This window comes from Dipodomys ordii, unplaced genomic scaffold (assembly GCF_000151885.1).
Source record: "Dipodomys ordii isolate 6190 unplaced genomic scaffold, Dord_2.0 Scaffold19, whole genome shotgun sequence".
NCBI classification, from domain to species: domain Eukaryota; kingdom Metazoa; phylum Chordata; class Mammalia; order Rodentia; family Heteromyidae; genus Dipodomys; species Dipodomys ordii.
The window spans coordinates 15,020,046-15,042,157 of NW_012267235.1; the positions used below are offsets into that span (position 1 = coordinate 15,020,046).

Consider the following 22,112-nt stretch of genomic DNA (forward strand, 5'->3'; position numbering starts at 1 on the left):
CCTCAGCACCACATAAGCAAAAAGAAAAAAGCCGGAAGTGGTGCTGTGGCTCAAGTGGTAGAGCGCTAGCCTTGAGCTGAAGAGCTGAGGGATAGCTCCCAGGCCCAAAGTTCAGGCCCCATGACCAGACCCAAAAAACAAAACAAAACAGGAGAGGGAGAAAAATATTTATGTCATGATGGGAAATTTGAAACACTCTCTGTCCGTGCTGTACTATAGGCACGAATCCAATTGTCTAAAAAGGAAGAGAACTTGCTCTAAATACATCACCACTGGGCTGAAAATAGTCATCTCCTGGTGTTCTTCCATACATCAGTCCTCTTTATGAGGACTCTTCTCGAGGGAAGGCCAGGAGCCTCACCTGCTTCAGACTTGTTGAAGATGTTAAAATTGGGCATCTTTGAAGGAAAAACAAATAGCAAGACAGCCACAAAGACAGCTGCTGTGGCATCTGTGCAATACCTAGGCAGGAAAAAGCACAGAGGAATTTAGAAAAATCACTCAACACACCCAGCCTAACTCTAGCACCTTTGTGCCTAAATGCTCCTACAAAAAGAAATATCCACTACGGCTGGTGGTTCAGGCCTACAATCTTAGCTACTTAGAAGTTTGAGATGTCAGTGCGCAGGCCCAGAGTTTAAGCCCCACGACTGACCAAAAAAGAAGGTTGAGATCTGAGGATTGAGGTTTGAAGCTAGCCCAGGCAAGAAAGTCCATGAGACTTGTGTCTCCAATTAAGCAGCAAAAAGCTGGACGTGGAGGTATAGCTCAAGTGGTAGAGCACTAGCCTTGAGAGAAAAAAAAACCTAAGGGAAAACATCCTTGCCCTAAGTTCAAGCCCCAGTACCAGTGTGCGCGCGCACACATGCGCGCGCGCGCACACACACACACACACACACACACACACACACACAAATGATAGTAAGGGAGAAACTAAGAGCAGTAGACTCTTAGACTATGAACCCTGCAAGAGGGCTCTGGCCATGATACTTGCTGAGCCTTTTCTGCTCAGTTGTTTTGGAGAGAAGAGGGTACCACACAATCAACTACATCTGCCTGCAGTCTCATCATGAATATTAGGGGAAAAAAATAGGGTCATAAAGGCTGGGGTAGATAGCTCAGTGCTAGAGGACCTGTCTAGCATGTTGCAAGGACTTGGATTTGATGCTCAACATTGGAAAAAAAAAAGTCATGGGCTGGGAATGTGGCTTAGTGGTAAAGTGCTTGCCTAGCATACATGAAGCCCTGGGTTTGATTCCTCAGTACCACATAAACAGAAAAAGCTGGAAGTGGCTCTGTGTCTCAAGTGGTAGAGTGCTAGCCTTGAGCAAAAGAAGCTCAAGGACAGTGCCCAGGCCCTGAGTTCAAGCCCCAGGACAAACAAACAAACAAACAAAAGTCATAAAGTCAGCAGGACATTCTCTAAAACCCAGCTCCAAAGAGCCCAACTTGGCCTTCCCTTCCCACCTGTCTCAGAGAGCTAAGTCTGGGACTCTGGCTACACAAATAACTCACTTCTTCTCCCCTTCTATCCAAGCAATGGACAGCCAGCCGTTCATGTAGCCAGGGTCTCGGGTGAACCACAGGACGATGAGCAGGAGGAAGCACAGCATCACGCTGATCTCGGGGAAGGACAAGGCCCCCAGTTTACGGTACTCCTCCTCTAGCACAAGGTAGGCTGCTGTTTCGCCCTCCTTTGTCCTCTTCCCTCTGATGGCACCATGTCTGAAACAATAGAGCTGGCTGACGGCCGCATGGATGGTACCAGGGTACTTCCAGAACTAGGGGTATTCCCAGAAGAGATCAGCCAGGTATCAGGGATAAGAGGCAGGCCGAGGGAGGTTTTGTGGGAGGATAAGAGGCTAAGCTGAACAGGAAAATGGGCAGGAAGATATAGATACAGAAACAAACAGAATCAAGGCATCATCACTAGCAAAAGAGGTCCATCACCCTACTGGTCAACCCAGAGACAGGCTGCTCCCAAGTCATGGAGCCCAGCCTGCAAAATTTTAGCCCTTCCAGGGTAAAAGACAAAATGTACAGGAAGGCCGGGGCAAATGGAATGGGGAACAGGGGCTGATTTCCAGAGCCATGTTCCTTGTCATCATTGACACAGGGAAATGGCAGCATGGTGGCATCAGAATCCTGAGTATGCAGGGGTCAGGAAATGAGGCTGCATGGTAGAACTGTATGCCCACCTCCTAGGTGTGGGCAAGGCCCTTCCAGTATGGGATATCAAGGACCTCATTCACCAGGAAACCTGAGCCCCATGCCCCTGCACAGCCCTTAAAATTTCTAAGATGACCATGTGCTAGTGGTTCATGCCTGTAATCCTAGCTTCTAGGGAGGCTAAGATCTGAAGAGCCCAGTTCACAGCCAGCCCCAAGTAGAGATTCTTAATCTCCAATTTTACACACACACACACACACACACACACACACACACACACACACCAGAGGCATGGCTCAAGTGATAGAACACCAGCCTTGAGCAGAAAGCTAAAGGGCAGCACCCAGCCCCAGTACCAGAATCAAAACAAAGGAGGAGGAGGAAGAGGAAGGAGGAAGGAGGAGGAGGAGGAAGAGCAAGGAGGAAGAGGAGGAGGAGGAGGAGGAAGAGGAGCAGGAGGAGGGAGGAGGGAGGAGGAAGAAGAGGAGAAGGAAAAAGATGAAGAAAAAGAGGAGGAGGAGGAGGAGAAAGAGGAGGAAGAGGAGATCTCCTAGATGACTGGCAGCAGGGCAGGGCCTCAAACAGCACAGACTCTGGAGCCATCCAAGGCAGAGAAAGACCTCTTCCTTGGTCCCATCTGCCCAGGTGGAGAACAGGCCGTGTGAGTCCCAGCTTGTCTGGTGCTGGTGCTGCATCCTCGGCATAGCAGCAATGACCCAAGCTGCCATGGCTGTGCGGTTGTCAATACTGGTTCCCACGGGTGCCCTCCTACTGCCATCACTCATGGCACTGAACAGTTTCTCTCTCATTCCTGGGTTCATTTCACCTGGTGACTGCCAGGTCATCAGACAGCACACTGGCCAATGGATCCAGTTGGCCATGGGGGGCCTGGAGTTTGTGTGGGGACCAAAGTGTCCTCCTGCATCCCAATGGCCGTCACTAGAATGCATCAGAGGACTTGCCCTGGACTTGCTGTAGAGTCAGGCAGAGCAGAAGGGGGGTCCCAGAGCCCCCAGGTGTCTCCCCCATGGCAGGAGTTGGCAAGAGCCAGCAGGAAGAACACTTGCCTCATTCTGGGTGTGGGTTGTTGGTGTCTCCCATGTCATTCTTGGTCATCTGAAGCGGGGATCTCTGGCCCTCTTGGCCAAATGTAGTCTAGGAACCTATTCATAAATACATTTCTTCCAGACTGGGTTGGAAGCCAAGACACAATTTTTCTGGATTGGGCTAGAAGTCAAGACACAGTTTTTACAGACTGGGCCAGAAGTCAAGGCCTTGACATGGCTCTCCACACCATCAGAATAAGGGATGGGAGAGCAAACACAATGCAAGCAGGGGTGCTCCCTTGTGGAGAGACCTGTGCTCCTTGGACTCGGGTGTTGGTGTTTAGGAGGCATCATCAGGAGATGGGAACAGATTGTCAAGTCCTGGCATATAGTAGGCTTTGGAATGGTCCGTATTTCACTGGAGTGTTAAATGCTATCCCCGACCTTCCAGGTCTGGAACTGAAATGAGGCTATGTGTGAGCCATGCTCTGTTCTGCTTCTGAGCTACAATGGCATATCCAGCAGATATGGGGCAGGCAGCTGCCCTGCCAGGCTCTCCAAGTTCCATGGAGGCATGGCTCCCTGATAGTCCAGGGGAGCTGATGTGGGCTGTGCTGGGCACAGGAACCACAGCTGCTGGTTCTTGGCTGAGTTTTCAGGAGCTTGGTATCTAACCTTGGCTGCACGGTAGAAGGCTGATGATGTCCTTGTGGTCTTTTAGTGTGTGTGTGTGTGTGTGTGTGTGTGTGTGTGCATACATGTGCCAGCCAGTAGTAGGACTGGGTGCTGTCCCTTAGCTCTTTTTGCTAAAGGCTAGTGCTCAAGCACTTAAGCCACAGCTCCACTTGCCCTTGTGGCTATCTTGTCCAGCCAGTTCCCTCTTTTTACTTGGCCTTCAGACTTTCGGGAAACCCTGAAGCCACAACTAGTGTGAATGCACCTGGTCTGTCTAACAAATAATAACCCTTAGCCTCCCTAGATGACGATGGGTGAAATGAGGATTGTGGGACACAGGTTCTGGAGCAGAAACGTCTTGGCTCTAACCTCATGCCTTCACCCCCATGCTATTTATTAACCCTGTGTAGGCCCCACAACCTTTCCAGGCTTCAGTTGCCTTGTCTGTAAAGAACAAGAGCAAAAGTAATAAGAGTAGTGCATACATCACAAGCTGCTTTCAAGTTCAAGTTCCTAAGTGTAGGATGCTGGTGGCTCAGTCCTGTAATCCTACTCAAGAGGGTGAGGATCTTCATGGTTCAAAACCAACCCAAGTGACTTTTTTTTTTTTTTGTCGGTCGTGGGGCTTGAACTCTGGGCCTGGGCGCTGTCCCTCAGCTCTTCAGCTCAAGGCAAGCGCTCTACCACTTGAGCTACAGCACCACTTCCGGTTTTCTGGTGGTTTATTGGAGATAAGAGTCTCATGGTCTCTCCTGCCCGGTCTGGCTTTGAACCGCGATCCTCAGATCTCAGCCTCCTGAGTAGCTAGGATTACAGGCGTGAGCCACCAGCGCCCGGCAAGCCCAGGTGACTTTTATCTCCAGTTAACCACCAAAAAGCCAAAAGTAGAGCTGGGGCTCAAGGGGTAGAGTTTCAGCCTTGAGTGAAAAAGCCCAGGGAGTTCAAGCCCCAGTCCCAGCATAAAAATAAGTAAATAAATATCTCAGTGTAGAGTACTTAAAACAGTGCTTAATACATAATAAGCTTAATAAATTGCCAGTCATTGTTACTTAAAAAGACACAGAGAGCTGTACACCTATGGCACACTCCTGTAATCATAGCTACTCAGGAGGCTGAGATTTGAGGATCATGGTTCAAAGCCATCCTGGGAAAAAAGTCTGTGAGACTCTTATCTCCAATTAACCACTAGAAAACCAGAAATGATCCTGTAGCTCAAAGTGGAAGAGCACTAGTCCTAAGTAAAAAAGCTCAGAGACAGCACCTCGGCCCTGAGTTCAAGCCCCACAACTGATTAAAACAAAGATCCAGAGGCCCACCTGCAGCAAACTGGTCTGGAGTTTGAACTAAGGATGCTTATCAAACAGGTACTCTCACCACTGAGCCATGCCTCTACTCTGCTTTTCACTGGCTATTTTTTAGATGGGCTTTCTCCCCATGCACATACCTAGGTACAAGATCTACTGATAGGTTCCCAAGACAGCTAGGATAACAGGTGCTTACCACCTTGTCATGCTCTCCATTGAGAAAGGGGCTGGCCTCACACTGTATCCCTCCCAATCTCAGCCTCCCACGTAGCTATGTTGACAGGTATTAACCATCAGCATTCAGTTATACAGCTGTCTTTGTTTGTTTGTTTTTTATTTTTGTCATTCATGGGGCTTGAGATCTGGGTCCAGGCGCTGTCCCTGAACTCTTCAGCTCAAGGTGAACACTCTACCACTTGAGCCACAATACCACTTCCTAGTTTTCTGGTGGTCAATTGGAGATAAGAGTGTTACAGACTTTCCTGCCCAGGCTGTCTTTGAACCGTAATCCTCAGATCTCAGCCTCCTGAGTAGTTAGGATTATAGGTGTGAGCCACCAGTGCCCGGCTACAGCTGTTTTTTTAATGGCAGTGTTCAAACCAGTTCCTCCTCCAGAACAAAACTGATATTTCCATTTCCTATGAAATGGCAGGTGTTCATAGGTACTTCTGCAACTCTCCACTCCAGCTCCTTGGGAAATGAGGCATGACACACACACCCTCCACTCCTGGTTGAATACTTTCCATCCTGGTGCAGCACAATCACCTTTGTGACAGACAAATCTATGCGTTTAAAAATAACATTTGTTTATGTGTGTGCAGGTACTGAGGCTTAAACTCAGGGTATGGGTGCTGTCCCTTAGCTTTTTCACTCAAGGCTGGTGAGCCCTATCAATTGAGCCACAGCTCCACTTTCAGCTTTTTAGTGGTTAATTGGAGATAAAAGTCTCACAAACGTTTCCTGCTTGGGTTGACTTTGAACTGTGATCCTCAGATCTCAGCCTCCTGGGTAGCTAGGATTACAGGTGTGAGCAACTGGTGCTTAGCTACAACTTTTTTTTTAAAGGTATTTGTCTACCCCACATCCAAAGTCTGACTTCTATCAAGGGTGACTCTGGGTGAATTTGATAGGGTGCTGGGAACAGGAAGGAAGGCAAACATTGCAGGATGCATCCTGCTGGAAACCCGCAGGCCCTTGGTCATGGCTTGACTTTGGACTGACTTGGACAACATCAGGGCTGCTGTTGCCTGACCTAATGAACTCATGTGGCCAACAAGACATTTGTCCATCATTGTTCACTTGCAACACTTCTAATTGCTTCAACCCACATTGATGGCACACTTGTTCTTTCTCTCTGGCCTAGTAGACACGCCAGGGGCAGGGGCAGAGAGGTCTTAGAAAAGCTGGTCAAGGGAAAAGGGTTGCACTGGATCACAAGACAGGTGTCAAGGTACTGGGCTATGATAGGCCCAGGAGCAACTCAGAGGAGAACATCGGTCTTCTGAGATGGCACCAAGAGGAGAGAAGGTTAGGGATGAGATAGTTTGGAAAGTAGTTCTTGACCTGGCCTTTAAGGGTAAGAAGTTGTACAGTTCGAAGGCAGGAAATGGCCTTCCAGGCAAGTCCTGGGGTATTGGGAATCGGAGGGCAGGAATTAAAGCTGGGTCTGAGAGAAAGTCAGAGCTGGATAGAAGAGCTTTACAGACTGGCCAAAGACTGAGGATTTCTGCAGGGACAGGGCAGCTTACACTTACCTAGATCTCATGTAAAAGATGTAGAGCCACAGCCAGCTGCATGACAGCATGAGCAGCATGTTGGGGAAGGCAAATGCGAACCATGAGGCAAAGTTCAAGACATCTTTGCTATGAGGAAATAATCTGCAAGGAGAGACGCTGGCCTGAACCTCCACCCTGATGCTCACCACCCTGAGAGGTGGTTCTCATCAGAGCCAAGTACTCCCAATATCCAGCTGTGACCCCAGAATATGGCTGTGACCCAAGAGAAGTCGAAGGCATAACTACATGACCCTCTCGTGGGATACAGATCTCCCAGAGAATTTCACGAAATGCGTAGCTCTTCTTCTTAGGAAAGTGCCCATCACACATGTATCTGCCATTTGGTTGACTCTGTGTGGGGGGGGGATGGGGAGGGGGGAAAGGGGGAGCCATCAATGCTTCTGGAAATCCTCATCCTGAAGACAAAGCTCAAAAATCACCCAGGATGGGATTGCAAGGTGCACCCAGGCCTCCCCTCGGGTCTCTGCTAGCCCCCAGGGCTGCTGCTTTAGCTCAAAGCTGTCAATGCAAACCCAGAGCAGCCCACCTGCTTTTTCTGGGGCCAGTATGAGGGCTTGAACTCAGGACCTGGGGACTGTCACTGTCCCTTTTCTTTTTCCACTCCATGCTGGCACTCTACCACTTGAGCCACAGCTCCACTTCTGGCTTTTTGATGATCAGTGGGAGCTCTTACTGACTTTCCTATTCATGTTTCCTTGGTACCTGGATCCTCACATCTCAGCCTCCTAGATAACGAGGATTGCCAGCATAAGCTGCTCATCCCAGCTAGATGGGCTGCTTTCCATAGAGGAATTTAAAGGGAAAACCCAAGGATATCATTACAGAAAAGACCAAAGCATATTCTGGTTGCCACACTTGGAGTTTCTGGTTTGCTGGGCTGCAGGCCTGTCCTTTCCACCCCCAGCTCTTGTACCAGCCCTGCCCAGAATCCTTGTCTGCACAGGACAGGCACCACTTTATTTTTTTTCCTAACCACGGAAATTTGTACAGACCTTATTTAAACACATTTATTTACCAGATCAGATCTGTCTGGAGCTCCCTGGTATCTGGCACCTTCAGGAGACCAGAAGAACCTCAGGGTTTTTCTAACTGTCACAGCCCCAGCCCCACCCAGCAAAAAGCTGAGCCCAGACATGGCATCCTATAGCCCTGTCCCTTTGTAGTCCAAACTGTCCTTCTGGTCTACCCCAGGCTTCACAGGGATCTATTACCTCAAGGGCTGGAATGAGACTAGAGTGAATGAGTCAATTCTCCTCTTTCACATCATAGGATAATTTTTCCCCCTTCCCATCCCCTAACATCATAGGATAATTTATGGGGCACTGTCCCATAGCTTTTCTGCCCAAGGCTGGTGCTTTATCAATTGGGCCACAATTCCACTTCTGGCCTTTTGATAGTTCATTTAGGATGAGAGTCTCATGGACTTTCTTGCCAAGGTTGGCTTTGAACTGTGATCCTCAGATCTCAGCCTCACAGGTATAATTCACCTGCATCAGACTCAGAGAAAAATTGATAGCTATTTTTTTTGGTCAGTTGTGGGGCTTGAACTCTGGGCCTGGGCATTGTCCCTCATATCTCCAGCTCAAGGTGAGTGCTCTACCACTTGAGCCACAGCACCACTTCCAGTTTTCTCGTAGTTTATTGGAGAGAAGAGTCTTACACGGACTTTCCTGTCCCACTGGCTTTGAACTGTGAGCCTCAGATCTCAGCCTCCTGAGTAGCTAGGGTTATAGGTGTGAGCCATCAGCACCCAGCTAATTGATAGCTATTAACAAGCCACGTTAATGAGCTTGGGTTGGGACTTTTTAAAAAATGTCTATTTTCTACAATCTTTTTTTTTGCCAGTTCTGGGACTTGAACTCAGGGCTTAGGCACTGCCCCTGAGTTTCTTTTGCTCAAGGCTAGCTCTACCACTTGAGCCACAGTACTACTATCCGCTTTTTCTTTTTATGTGGTACTGAGGAAACCCAGGGTTTCATTCATGCTAGGCAAGCACTCTACCACTAGGCCATGTTCCTATCCCTATTTTCTATAATCTTTAACCAAGGCATCAGTGACTACTCTATCATTTCTGTCATCTCTGACTTGAGGTCAATGCTCAGTCCACTCTATGTGTCTGGGCTGGAATCGCTGGCCCAAGGCAGAGGCTGCCTACAATGCCCATGAATGAGCTCCTTTGGCCTCAGGTCCCTGGTTCTCTGAGTGCTTCTCAATGGTGCCCAGAGTGCCAGGACCCAGGCTGTATGAGGTACATCTTTACGCCCAGAGCCAGGCTGCCAGCTCCAGGACTCCACTGAAAAGAAGTATGTAGGTCCCACCAGCCCCAGGGCCAACTTTTCTTCCCCCTTGAAGGTATGCCACAACTCACTCCTGCATCTGGCCCAGGAGCACCACGTTAGGTCCTGTCCCCGTCAGCGTGGCTGTTCCCCCAATGCTGGCTGCATAGCACACAGACAGGTTCAAGGCCTTGTACATATTCTTTTTCTCCGTGGATATTGCCTTCTCTGCAGAGTGGCTATCTTGTTTCCCTGTGGCAAGTAAAGAGTTACTAGTTGAGCCAGTTGGCCAGCTCCAGATCCTGAAGACAAGATTCCCTCCCTGGCAGGGAGAGTGCATTCTTCAGCCTCCATCCCCAAGTGCAGAACAAGCTCCATTTGTCTTTCTAGTCCCTTCCCAAGCATATTCCCTGAGGTTCTTCCAAGATCCCTTCAAATCCAGCAACTTAAAACATATGTCCCTTCTTTCCTAGGGGACATCGAAGCCATATCAAATGCCCCTCTTCCCGTGAAGCTCTCTCTCTTTCTGAGCTGCCTTGAGGAGTAGCTTATGACTTGTCAATGCTTCCCCAGAGTCAGACAATCTGTACAAGAGCCTATTCATGTGTGCAGTCCTACCGCACTGGTTTCCATGACTCAGTGGCTAGAGTGTGACTAGTGAGAACCCAGGACTGTTAATCCATCGTGTGTGTGTGTGTGTGTGTGTGTGTGTGTGTGTGTGTGTGTGTGTGTATACTAGGACTTGAATTTAGGGCTAGAACATTCTTACTTAACTTTTTTTCCTCAAAGCTGACACTCTACCACTTGAGCTACAATTCCACTTTTCAGTCTTTTGCTGATTAATTGGAGATAAGAGTCCCATGGACTTTCTGCTCAGGCTGGCTTTGAATCTCAAGCCTCACAACTTAACCTCCTGAGCAGCTAAGATTACAAACATGAGCCACCGGGGCTTAGAAATCATGGGCTCTCAGTTGTTCTGTGCAGGGTCCTGTGCAGATCGTGCTCTTGGCCCCTGAGCTCTGTGCCTAATGGGAAAAATAGGCACAGGACACCAAGTCTAAGATCTGGTATCTGGCAGGGGGTATCTGGCTGGTAGAAGAAAGTCAGAAAAGGCCTCTCTGAAGATGGCAGGAGTGGAACAGGACAAGAAGCACACAGGGTCACTCCCAATAGGTGTTCAAAAGATGCCTGTGCCAGCCAAACCCCAGTGTTTGATGCCTGTTATCCTAACTACTTGAGTCTGAGATCTGATGATCACGGTTCAAAGAGTCTGTGAGACTTTCATGTTCAATTAACCTCTGAAAAGCCAGAAGTAGAGCTGTTGCTCAAGTAGTAGAGTTCCAGCTTTGAGCAAAAAATGTCAGGACAATACTCTGGCTGTGAGTTCAAGTCTCAGACTAGTACAGTACACACATGTACACACACACACACGCACGCATGCACATACACATGCACATGTGTGTGCACTTGCATGCGTTTATGAATGGAAATGCAGTAGAATAAGTTTTACTAAAGATCTGACTTTTATACAATGCAAGTGTGTGTGTGTGTGTGTGTGTGTGTGTGTGTGTGTGTGTGTGCTGGTACTGGGGCTTGAATACAGGGCCAGGACACTTTTGCTTAGTTTTTTTGCTCAAGGCTGGCACTTCTACCACTTGAGACATATCTCCACTTCTGACTTTTTGCTCATTCATGGGAGAGAAATGTCTCCTGGACTTTTCTGCCCATGTTAGCTTTGAACCTCTGTCCTCAGATCTCAGTCTCCAGAGTAGCTAGGATTACAGGTGTGAGCCACAGGTGCCTGGATCAATGATAGCATTTTCAAAACTGGCGACAACAGTATTTTGTAAACATTGTTCTCTTTGCCTGTTTAAGAAAAGACTACAAGAGTCAGGGAGGGAAAAGAAAACAGACAAAACATTTGACCAGCCACAGAGACAAAAGCTGTGCCCAAGGCCTGGCAACTCACTGCCTCGGCCCCTTTCCTCCATCTCGGTTGGCTTCTCCACAGCTGCAGTTGTCATTTCCATCTGCCTCAGCATGGCCTCTAAAATGGGCACCATCATGGCTGTGGTTGCCGTGTTGCTGATCCACATAGACAGGAAGGCTGTGACACCCATGAAGCCCATCATCAGACTGTGAAGAGGGAGGAAAGGGAGAGTTAGAGCGTACCCCCTCCTCACAACTGCCTCATTTCCTCAGAACAACTGGGAGCCAGGCCTACCCTTTGCAAGTTCAAGATGAGGGTTTCCAATTGGCAATTACAGTTTGCTTGTGTTTTATGGTGCCAGTTCTAGAGGATTAAACTTGGGGCCTAGGCACTGTCCCTTAGCCTTTCACTCAAGGCGGGCATTCTAGCAGTTGAACAGTAGCTCTACTTGAAGCTTTTTACGTGGTTAATTGGAAATAATCTCACAGACTTGCCTGCCTGGTCTGGTTCTGGACACCAATCCTCAGATATCAGCCTTCTAAGTTGCTAGGATTACAGGAATGAGCCTGTATACAATTCTTTCCCGACAGTCTCCTCCACATGCAGAAAACCTCCACCCACTGTGGCTGTCCACCTACTGTTCCTTGGACACCTGGGCCTGCCAACTTAGCCTGAAACGTACCCACCCTAGGACCAGCCCTGCTCCCTGCGGGTGGCCTAGCGGGTCTCATAAGCTCTCAGCCCTGAGGCCACACAGAGCCACATGGCCAAAGAAAAGGCATAATTACCGTGTGGGCCTGGCTCCCACTATGAGCAATGTTTTCAGAGCAATCCTCTTGTGCAGATTCCAGCGCTCCACAGCCACGGCCACAATCATACTGCCCACGAACAACATGTTGGTGTCTGTCATATACTGGACACACACCTGCATGGCAGCAGGAAGGCCCGATCAGCATGCGCCCGGTTCCACTCAAGGCCCTGGAGATTGGCAAGCTGACCACATGCTGATTTCAAGAACAGCCTGGAGTTGGCTATGTCATACCCAGAAGAATCTACTAGTGGGGCTTGTGTGACCACCTTCATAGGAAGCTAGGACACTCAGGGAGGGGCCTGAAGAAGGAACAGGTGCTCATAGGAGACCCAGAAGTCACCTCCTCCCCTCCCCATGCCTCGGGTCTGCTCACCTGCTTGGAGCCCATTATCTTCAGGAGTGGAAAGAGCAAGGCAGGCAAGAGAGAGGTGATGGCCATGGGGATGACGTCCGTGCACCAGTAGATGGCCATGAGGAAGATGACATAGGCACATCTGACAGCCTGCAGACACAAGCCCCTTTGTCACATCACAGGAGGGCAGCCAGGATAGTTTGCCACTAGAGCAAACCAGGCTCAAGCCATCTAGGAGGGCCAACAATCAGTCACAAGACTCCTGTTCCCACTCCCAACTTTCCTCTCCCTCCCTTTCCCAGCTCTGTGGTCCCAGGTAACTTCTTGCATCTTCCAAACCTTGAATTAAGTCACCTGTAAAAAGAAGAAGGGAAGAGGAAAGGGGAGAGAAGGAGAGGGGGAAAAAAGAAAAGAAGGAAAAGGAGGAGGAGGAAGAAGAAGCAGCAAAGGAGGGAAACAATAAAATGCCATTTTTGAGTGAGCTACTCTGAAAATTATGCAAAAACACTTTGCAGCTGGGTGCCGTGGCTCACACCTGTAATCCTAGCTACTTAAGGAGGCTGAGATCTGAGGATCATGGTTCAAAGCCAGCTCAGGCAGGAAAGTCTGTGAGAATCTTAACTTCAATGAACCACCAGAAAACTGGAAGTGGCACTGTGGCTCAAGTGGTAGAGCACTCATATTGAGCTGAAGAGCTCAGGGATGGTGCTCAGGCCCAGAATTCAAGCCCTATGACTGACCAAAAAAAAAAAAAAAACATTTTGCAAAGAAGTACAATTCTAGCCAGGCACTGGTGGCTCACACCTGTAATCTTAGCTATTCCAAAGCCTGAGATAGGAGGATTGAGACAGCCTCTTACCTCCAATTAACTAGCAAAATGCTAGATGTGGAGATATGCTGAAGTGATAGAGTGCCAACCTTGAGCAGAAAAGAAAGGGGTGGGGAGGGGGAGGAGAAATGCCATTTTCAGCCAGGAATAGGGATATATGCTACATGCTTGCAATCCCAGCATTCAGGAGGATGAGACAAAAGGAGGGCAAGTTCACTGCCAATCTGAGCTACACATCAAGTTCTAGGCCAGCTTAGAATATATCGTGAGACCCTGTCCCAGAAGGAAAAACCAGGCACTGGTGGCTCAAGCTCGGGAGTCTGGAGATCAAAGGACCAAAGTTCTAAGCCAGCCCAAGCAGGAAAGCCCATGAGACTCTTATCTCCCCTACCAACCAAACAGCTGGAAATGGAGGTTAACAGTTCAAGTGATAGAATATCAGTCTTGAATAAAAAAAACTAAGAGACAGCACCTGGGCCCCTACATTTTCAAGCCCCAGCCTCAATATGGACATGCACACATAACCCCCCCCCACACACACACACACAAAGAAAGCACTATTCCTCTTCCTTTTGCAAACAGAATAGTCTTTTCTATGATCTCTTTCAACCCTGTCTCCTTTCCTCCACTCTGCCATAGTCACTTCTTCCTACAGTTACAAGTGTGTCACTCTGGCTGTCTGGAAAGCTGTAAGTCTTCTGTAAGACAGACTGACCATACCACTTCTTTGCTTGCAGCTGTAGGAGTGAGTATGCTTTCCTCTCTGAAGCATGTCCTCAGACTCTTCATACCTAGACCTTATTTCTTTCTCAGAGGGCTGCTCAAACTCTCTCCATCCCCATAACCAACTCAGACAGAAAATCACCACCACTGAGTGGTACTATGGTTTTCTCGCTTTATTTGGGTGCACCTATGCCCGGTGGTTTTGCCAGTATCTCTCCAGCCACAAAAGGCTCTATCTTTTACTTGAATTTGATCCTGTGTGAACTGTCTGTTCTCATCACTTAGCCATGAGGGTCTTAGCTCTGGAGTGAGACCAAGCTGGTCTTCTAAGGAAGCGCCTGGTTCTTTAACCATTGTGACACTTGGGATAGATTAACAAGTTACCTCGGCCCTCAATCTTGTCACCTATTAAGATGTGGAAAATATTTAGAGATAAACAGCTTGTGTTTCCTCTCATATGCAGAAGCCAGATCTAAAATACACAAGGACATGATAAATTGTACAGGACTCTAGGCATTCCCACACAGAGACACCAAAAGAAGATACTTTTAGGAGAGGAACACAAAGGCACAAGGCCTATGTGCATCTGATCATACAAAGTAATATTTATCAAAATGAACTCCAGGAAGTGGATAGAAGAGGGTGCTTTTGTTTCTGTTTTTGTCTTTTTTGTTCATTTGTTCGTCTGTGGGAGGGCAAAGGAGGCAAAGAGATGGAGGGAGAGGGGCTGGGAATGTGGCTTAATGATAGAGTGCTTGCCTTGCATGCATGAAGCCCTGAGTTCAACTCCTCGGTACCACATACACAGAAAAAGCTGGAAGTGGCACTGTGACTCAAGTGATAAGAATACTAGTTTTGAGCAAAAGAAGCTCAGGGACAGTGCATAGGTCCTGAGTCAAGCCCCAGGACTGGCAAAAAAGAAAAAGAAAAGAAAAGAAAAAAGAAATGGAGAGTCAAAGGGTGAACAAATGCAACAGTGGTAGTGACTGGACACTATGTTGAAATGAACTATACAACTTGTGGGTGAAGGTAGGAGGGGAAAACTGGGAGAGAGCAAGAAAGCAGTGACATTGTCCAAAAAGAAATGTACTCCTATACCTGATTTATGAAATTGTAACCCCTCTGTACAGCACCTTTCTAGTAACAATTTAAATTTTATTTCTTTTATGTCAGTTGTGAGGCTTGAACTCTGGGCCTGGGCGCTGTCCCTGAGCTCTTCAGCTCAAGGCTAGCACTCTACCACTTGAACCACAGTGCCACTTCTGGTTTTCTGAGTGGTTTATTGGAGATAGGAGTCTCATGGACGTTCCTTGCCTGGGCTGGCTTTGAACCGTGATCCTCAGATCTCAGCCTTCTGAGTAGCTAGAATTACAGGCATGAGCCACCAGAACCCAGCATGTGGTTCCTATCAACTTCCCAATTATGTTTAAAGATATTCACTCAAGTCTGAGTCTGGATTAGCCTTATAACTAATCAAAGGTTATTGAACCATGTGTGTTTGATCTTTTCTATCTGTTTTATTTTTGTGCTAGGACTGCCTGATGCTCTTCTTTTCCACTCAAGGCTAGTGCTCTACCATTTGAGCCATATCCCCACTTCTGGCTTTTTGCTGGTTAAGTGGACAACAGGGTTTCATGGATTTGTCTGCCAAGGCTGGCTTCAAATTGGTATGGTCTTGAATCATGATCCTCAGATGGTAGCCTCCTGAGTAGCTAAGATTACAGGCACGAGCCACAGGAGCCTGGCTGGGATCCTTTTTTTAGACACTCAGGCACAGGTTTACAAAAACTAGGCAATTTTCTATCTTAGTCTCATTATTCCCCTAAGGCATGGCTTCTCATTTAATATTTAGAAGAAAACAGAGGGCCTTGGAAAGAATTCATTTTTGAACAGTTGATTCAAAGTACAGTCATAGTGATTTTTTCCAGCCTTATTTTAATGGTCCTAAGGTTCCCAATCCAATTTAACTTTTTATATATTTTCTAACTCCCCTGTCACCTTACCTTTACTATCCTGCCTCAGAGGAGAGAGCCTGTCCCAGGCTCCCCCGAAAAAGACAAGAATCAAACTAGAGTCGGTCATGCTAAGGTTCCCTGTCACCATACCCAATGTGAGTTGTTATCTGGCCTTCTGGAGAAATTAGGAAAAAACATTAAGAATCACATTGTCTAAACAGACCAGCTTCAATCCCAATCACAATGAGGATCTTCCTGCTTTAGTTCTTATGAAAGAGTATCCCTGAAGTTAACCAGTTATTTTTCCATTTTTCTGGCTCCATGTCCCCACCTTAAAAGGAATGCCTCCTCTAAATGACCAATTCATTTTGGGTTTTTTTGTTTTATTTTATTTTCCTGCCCTTTTGTCTATAAACTTATTCTATTCAGATTATTGAAATAATTATGGGAACTAAATAGCAGGATATGTTGCTGAAATCTAGAGCCAAAAGTAAAGCCAAGATATAGAGTTCAAGTGGTAGAGTGCCAACCTTGAAGGAAGGAAGGAGAGAAGGAAGGAAAAAAGAAGAAAGAGACAGAGAAAGAGAGAGAAGAAGGAAGGAGGGAAGGAAGGAAGGAGGGAAAGATGGAAGGAAGGAAAGAAGGGAGAGAGGAAGGAAGAAGAGAGGGAGGGAGGGAGGAAGGAAGGAAGGAAGGAAAGAAAGAAAGAAAGAAAGAAAGAAAGAAAACAGGCAGACAGAGAACCATTTGCCAGGCTCTGGTGGCTCATATCTGTAATCTAGCTACTCAGGAGGATTGTGTTTCATAGCCAGCCTGGGCAGGAAAGTCCATGAGCCTCTCATCTCTCATTTACTTCTAGCGAAAAGCTAGAAGTAGAGCTGTAGCTCAAGTGGCAGAGCACTAGCCTTGAGCTAAAGGACAGCACTCTGGACCTGACTTCAAGCCCAAGTACCTGAATTCAAACTCTTGTAATGGCACAACTAAATAAAGCCAATTAAGACCTTCACATTTGTGGAGAATTTGTATGCTGATAACCCCCCAAGGCCGTTGCTCAGACTGTATCTTCTCGTGCCTGAATCCTAGTAACTGTCTTCTAATTTGATCTTTTGCTTCCATCCTCCCAAGTCAACTTCTCTCTTTCTATTCTGCAAATCTGATCACACCACTCCTAATTTAAGAATCCTGCCATTGGGCTGGGAAGGTGGCTCAGTGGTAGAGTGCTTGCCTTGCATGTATGAGGCCCTGGGCTCAATTCCTCAGCACCATATAAGCAGAAAAAGCTGGAAGTGGTGCTGTGGTACAAGTGGTATAGAGTGCTAACCTTGAGCTGAAGAGCTCAGGGACAATGCCCAGGCCCAGAATGCAGGCCCCACCACCGACAAAAAAAGGAAGGAAGGAAGGAAAGAAGGAAGGAGGGAAGAAAAGAAGGAAGGAAAGGAAGGAAGGAAGGAGGGAAGAATGCTGCCATTGCCTTTAGGACCAAATTCATTGCCTTTGCAGTAGTTGCAAGACCCTGTGCCATAGACCAGACCCTGCTGGCCCCTGCAGCCCAGTGCCCTTGGCCCACTCCCACCCAGGGTCCCAGTGGCTCCAAAGTACTTCCCTGTCACAGTCTCCTCTTACCTAGCCTGGGAGGTAAGACTTGGCTCAGAGTCCTCTTTGTTTTCCTCCCTTTCCTCCCAGTCTGGTCTGTGACTGTCCTCAGAGTGCCCCAGCTATGAACACAATGAATTGTCACTGTTTCCTGGACTGTCTCCCTCCACCACCACTGCCAGTGTGCCACCAGAGGGTACGAATAGTATTTGTAGAATCTCCTGTCCTTGGCATCCAGCATAGTCCCAACATACAGCCAGCACTTAACTATCAGCTGTCCCAGGTGCTGGTGGTCTGATTGCAGTTCAAAGCCAGTGTGAGCAGAAAACTCTGTGAGACTCTAATCTCCAATTAACCACCAGAAACCTGGAAGTAAAGCTGAGGCTCAAAGTAGTAGAGCACCAGCCTTGAGTGAAAGAGCTCATATACAAGCCCCAAGTTCAAGCCCCACGATTCACAAAAAATAAAAATGAAAAAATCAGCTGGCATTGTCTGAGTTCAGCTTGGATTACTGTGCTGAGAAAACCATTCCTGGTCACTAGCCCCTGGCCCTGTTTATTACCACCATAGAGAATGCATAAGACAGTACGACATGGGGCTGGGTGTTGGTGGCTCATGCCTGTAATCCTAGCTACTCAGGAGGCTGAGATCTGAGGATCACAGTTCAAAGCTAGCCCAGGAAGGAAACTCCATGAGACTCTTATCTCCAATAAACTACTCAGAAAACCAGAAGTGGCTCTGTGGCTTGAGTGAACACTAGCCTTGAGCTGAACAGCTCAGAGACAGCACCCAGGCCCAGAGTTCAAGCCCCACGACTGACAAAAAAAAAAAAGTGTGACAAGATGTACATTCTTCACCAGCCAATGGTTCATGTCTGAAACCCTAGGTACTCTCAGGGAGCTAAGATATGAAGGTGGTTGTTTGAAGCTAACCCAGCAGAAAAGTCACAAGACTCTTGTTTCCAAATAATCAGCAAAAAGCCAGAAGTGAAGCTGTGATTCAAATGGTAGAGCACCAGCTTCGAGTGGAAAAAGCTGTGGGAGAATACCCAGGCCCCAAGTTCAAGCCCCAGTACAGGCACACACGCATATAAAAAAAAGAGGCTTTGCTATTCCCCCCCCCCACCACTCCTCAACATCTTTCCTTTGAAAAACAGCATAGAAGCTTCAGCTTTGTGCTGTGTTCCTGGATAATTATAATCTGGTTGTTCCCATCCCATAATAGGCCTGTTCATCTTTCTTCTTCCTCATCTATGAACAGTTCTTACCTACAAACCTTCTGAGGACAGAGAGAAACTTTTCCTTCTACCCCTAGGATGGCTGCTGGCACAAAGTCGCTGTGGTATGCCATGGGGATCAGCTGATGGGAAGTGGGAGATCCCCTCCAGGGGATAAGAGTGCACTGGAGAGAATTTTTAAATAGTACTACTGAAAATCAATCTATGTCTATGCAATAATGTCATTGATAAGTTACCTTTCCTGCTGCCATCCTTAGCCCTGCTCTGAGCTAATTCATGTGATAGTCTATAATTTGAAGATTTTGAGGAACTCACAAAGTCTTCAGCAACTTTTTTTGTTGTTGCTGGTCGTGGGGCTTGAACTCTGGGCCTGGGAGCTGTCCCTGAGCTCTACCACTTGAACCACAATGCCACTTCTGATTTTCTGAGAGGCTAATTGGAGACAGGCGTGAGCCACTGGCACCCAGCTATCAGCAACTTTTAAATAAAAATTAGGCAGGCTCACACCTGTCATCTTAGGCACTCAGGAGGCTAAGATCTGAGGGTCACAGTTCAAAACCAGCCCAGCAGAGAAGTCATAAGACTCTTCAATTAACCAGAAAAAAAATCCAGAAAGGGAGCTGTGGCTCAAGTGGTAGAGTACCAGCCTTAAAGAGGGGAGAAGCTGAGCAAGAACATGAGGCCCTGAGTTCAAGCCCCAGTACTGGCACACACACACACACACACACACACACACACGTTTACAATTTAAGAAAATAAATAACACAATGAATTTATCACTTATTCTATTTTAATGATTGTAAGAGAAAGAGAGAACTAGAGATGGGGTAGTAAAGGTTAAGCGAGTTGAGGCCAGATCACAAGTAGGATAGATGGAGGTAAAGAAAAAAGTCTGGCTGGGCGCTGGTGGCTCATGCCTGTAATCCTAGCTACTCAGGAGGCTGAATTCTGAGGACCATGGTTCAAAGCCAGCCTGGGCAGGAAAGTCCATGAGACTCTTATTGCCAATAAACCACCAGAAAGCTGGAAGTGGTTCTGTGGCTCAACTGGTAGAGTGCTCGCCTTGAACTGAAGAGCTCAGGCCCAGAGTTCAAGCCCATGACCAACAAAAAAAAAAAAGGAAAAAAAAAAGAAAAGAAGCCTGGAGAGGCATGGCCAGGACAGTATGGAGGGTAGGCAGTGTCCTTAAACTCCCATCCTTGGTGACAATGACAAACTGGCTGCCACATTCCTGTTGACTTCCCTGACTCTGCTGTACACCTCTGGATTTTCCTTCTCCATGCAAGGAGTTTAGGAGACTGGGAGATCTTCAGTACTGACCAAAACAGAAGCACAAGGGGGATGGGGAAACCCAGAAAGTTAAGGACCAAGGTCCTGGGGCTGGGAAGGTGGCTCAGTGGTAGAGCGTTTTTGCCTTGTATGCCTGAGGCCCTGGGTTCTATTCCTCAGCACCACATAAGCAAAAAGAAAAAAGCCAGAAGTGGTGCTGTGGCAGTGCCCAGGCCCAGAGTTCAGGCCCCATGACCGGACCAAAAAAAAAAGGAAAGGACCAAGGTCCTTAACTACTCTGAACTCTGGGGGAAAGTGCTGGAGCATTGTCTCTGGGAAGACTCTCATTGGATCTTCTCTTCCCTCTCTTGACCCTCATCATTCCCAGGGAAGCTTAATAATCTGGGTTGGTAACCTAGTTCTTGTGTGTACACATACGCATGTGTGTCAGGGAAAGAGCAGGGGTCTCAGTTACACTGGGAGCAGAAAGGTCAACCAAATGACTTTAATGATTACAAGGTACATTGTTCCCTGCTGGGGAGCTGAAATCACAGCTCTCATCTGGCTCCCTCCCAATGATAGGACAGATTCAAATCTCAGGGTGATGAAGAAGCACCACCACTGGACCTGCTGGGAACTCTGCTCAGCTCAGCTCATCAGAGAACCCCTCCAATCCCCAAGTCTCAACCCATGTACAGATCATCCCATGTATAGATTAGAGAGCCTGGGTCCTGGCAAGAATCCTGAAACTGTGTGAATGGCAAAGTCTGGTCATCTCAAAGGCTGGCTTCCTGGCATCCCAGTGTAGCCCTCTCTTGCAGGACTGCTCTCAGAATGTCCCCTTCAAGGGTTTCTCTGTTCCCCAAACCTGTCTGGGGAAAGGAGGTATGATCTGAGGTTTCCTGTCTGGGGGGAGGGTGAAAGAGGTTGAACGCAGGAGTGAGCAAGGAGCAGCCAGCAGCCACAAAAGACTTCAAAGGCTCAGGCCTTGCCAAACTGGCTGTATACAGCACAGCACAGTCCAGGCCAGAGTGCCCAGTCTGCCCCAGCCCAGCAGCCAAAGCCATTCATTCTCTCCTCCCTCCCAGGAGCCAGGAGGCCAGGGCATGGCAAGCCAGGATCTTGCCACCCAAGGCGTGAGCTCTGGGAACATGTACCATCTCCCGTCAGCCGGCAGCTCAGATCCAGCCACACCAGCCTTTCAGCCCGACACAGGATTAGAATCCTGAGTTTGAATTCTTATGTGCTTCTGCTCGTTTCTGAGTTGGAAAGAAAGGAGGATTCTATCTGGAGAAACTGAGACTCAGGATCGCCACAGGTGATCACCTTTCCCTGCCGGTCCCTGACTGGTGTGGGCTGGGGAAGAGGCCAAGTCAGAGCTTGATCTGTGCCTGGGGTCTGAGTGGTCACGCTCAGGGCACACGTCTAGATCTCCGTGCTTGCCAGGACCGTTCTTACATGCTGAGACTGTGAGCCCCGGGACAGTGCACCCCGCACCCCCGGATTCCCAGCCAGGCCCACAGCCGCGGGGTGCGCAGGGCCCCCGCGGGAGCTGTCCCACCGCGCATCCGTGCGTTCCTGCTCCACGCCCGTTACTGGACATTGAGGACCCGTTACTGGACGTCGTGGGGCGCCAGGGTTCCACCCGGCCGTCCTGAGCGCGACTGACCTTTCCTGGGACCACCAAGATGAGTGGCAGCAACAGGATGGGGGTGCAGAACAAGATCAGCACGGTCTTCAGCTTGCACACGTACTTCAGCAATGAGGGCATCGCGCCGCGGGGAGGAGACCAGAGCCAGGGACGGGTGGCCCTCGGCTAAGGACGCCGACTCTGGGCTTAAGAAAGAGCCACGGAGTTGGGGGAGGGAGGGCGGCGACAGCTCCGCCCCCCCTCGGGGCGCCCTCCCGGCCCGGGGCGGGGCCACCCTCGGGGGTCGGCGGGGGCCTGGCTCCCGGCCGGAGGGGGGTGGGGGGAGGCGACCGCCCGTGCTGGTCCTCAGTCCCGGACCTTGGGTCCCTCCAGCCCGGGACTCCTCCATCCTGCCAGCTTGGGCGTGCCGCCCCTACGGCCTCTGCACCTGCTCTTCTCTGGCCCCGACGGGGTCACAGATGAAACGTCCACCGGCGTCCTCTCTGCGCTCTCTGCA

General features: G+C 48.6%; 1 protein-coding gene across 1 annotated transcript in view; it reads right to left on the reverse strand.

The window, feature by feature from the left end:
- Slc13a5 (solute carrier family 13 (sodium-dependent citrate transporter), member 5) overlaps positions 1 to 21,736 on the reverse strand; it is a 30,979-nt gene extending 9,243 nt beyond the window's left edge. Inside the window, 9 exon segments of the mRNA XM_013013150.1 lie at positions 362 to 462; positions 1,516 to 1,781; positions 6,523 to 6,553; positions 6,949 to 7,071; positions 9,359 to 9,509; positions 11,206 to 11,402; positions 11,985 to 12,121; positions 12,381 to 12,509; positions 21,635 to 21,736. Of these exon segments, the coding sequence (XP_012868604.1) occupies positions 362 to 462; positions 1,516 to 1,781; positions 6,523 to 6,553; positions 6,949 to 7,071; positions 9,359 to 9,509; positions 11,206 to 11,402; positions 11,985 to 12,121; positions 12,381 to 12,509; positions 21,635 to 21,736 (1,237 nt within the window).
- Positions 21,737 to 22,112: the final 376 nt, after the last annotated feature.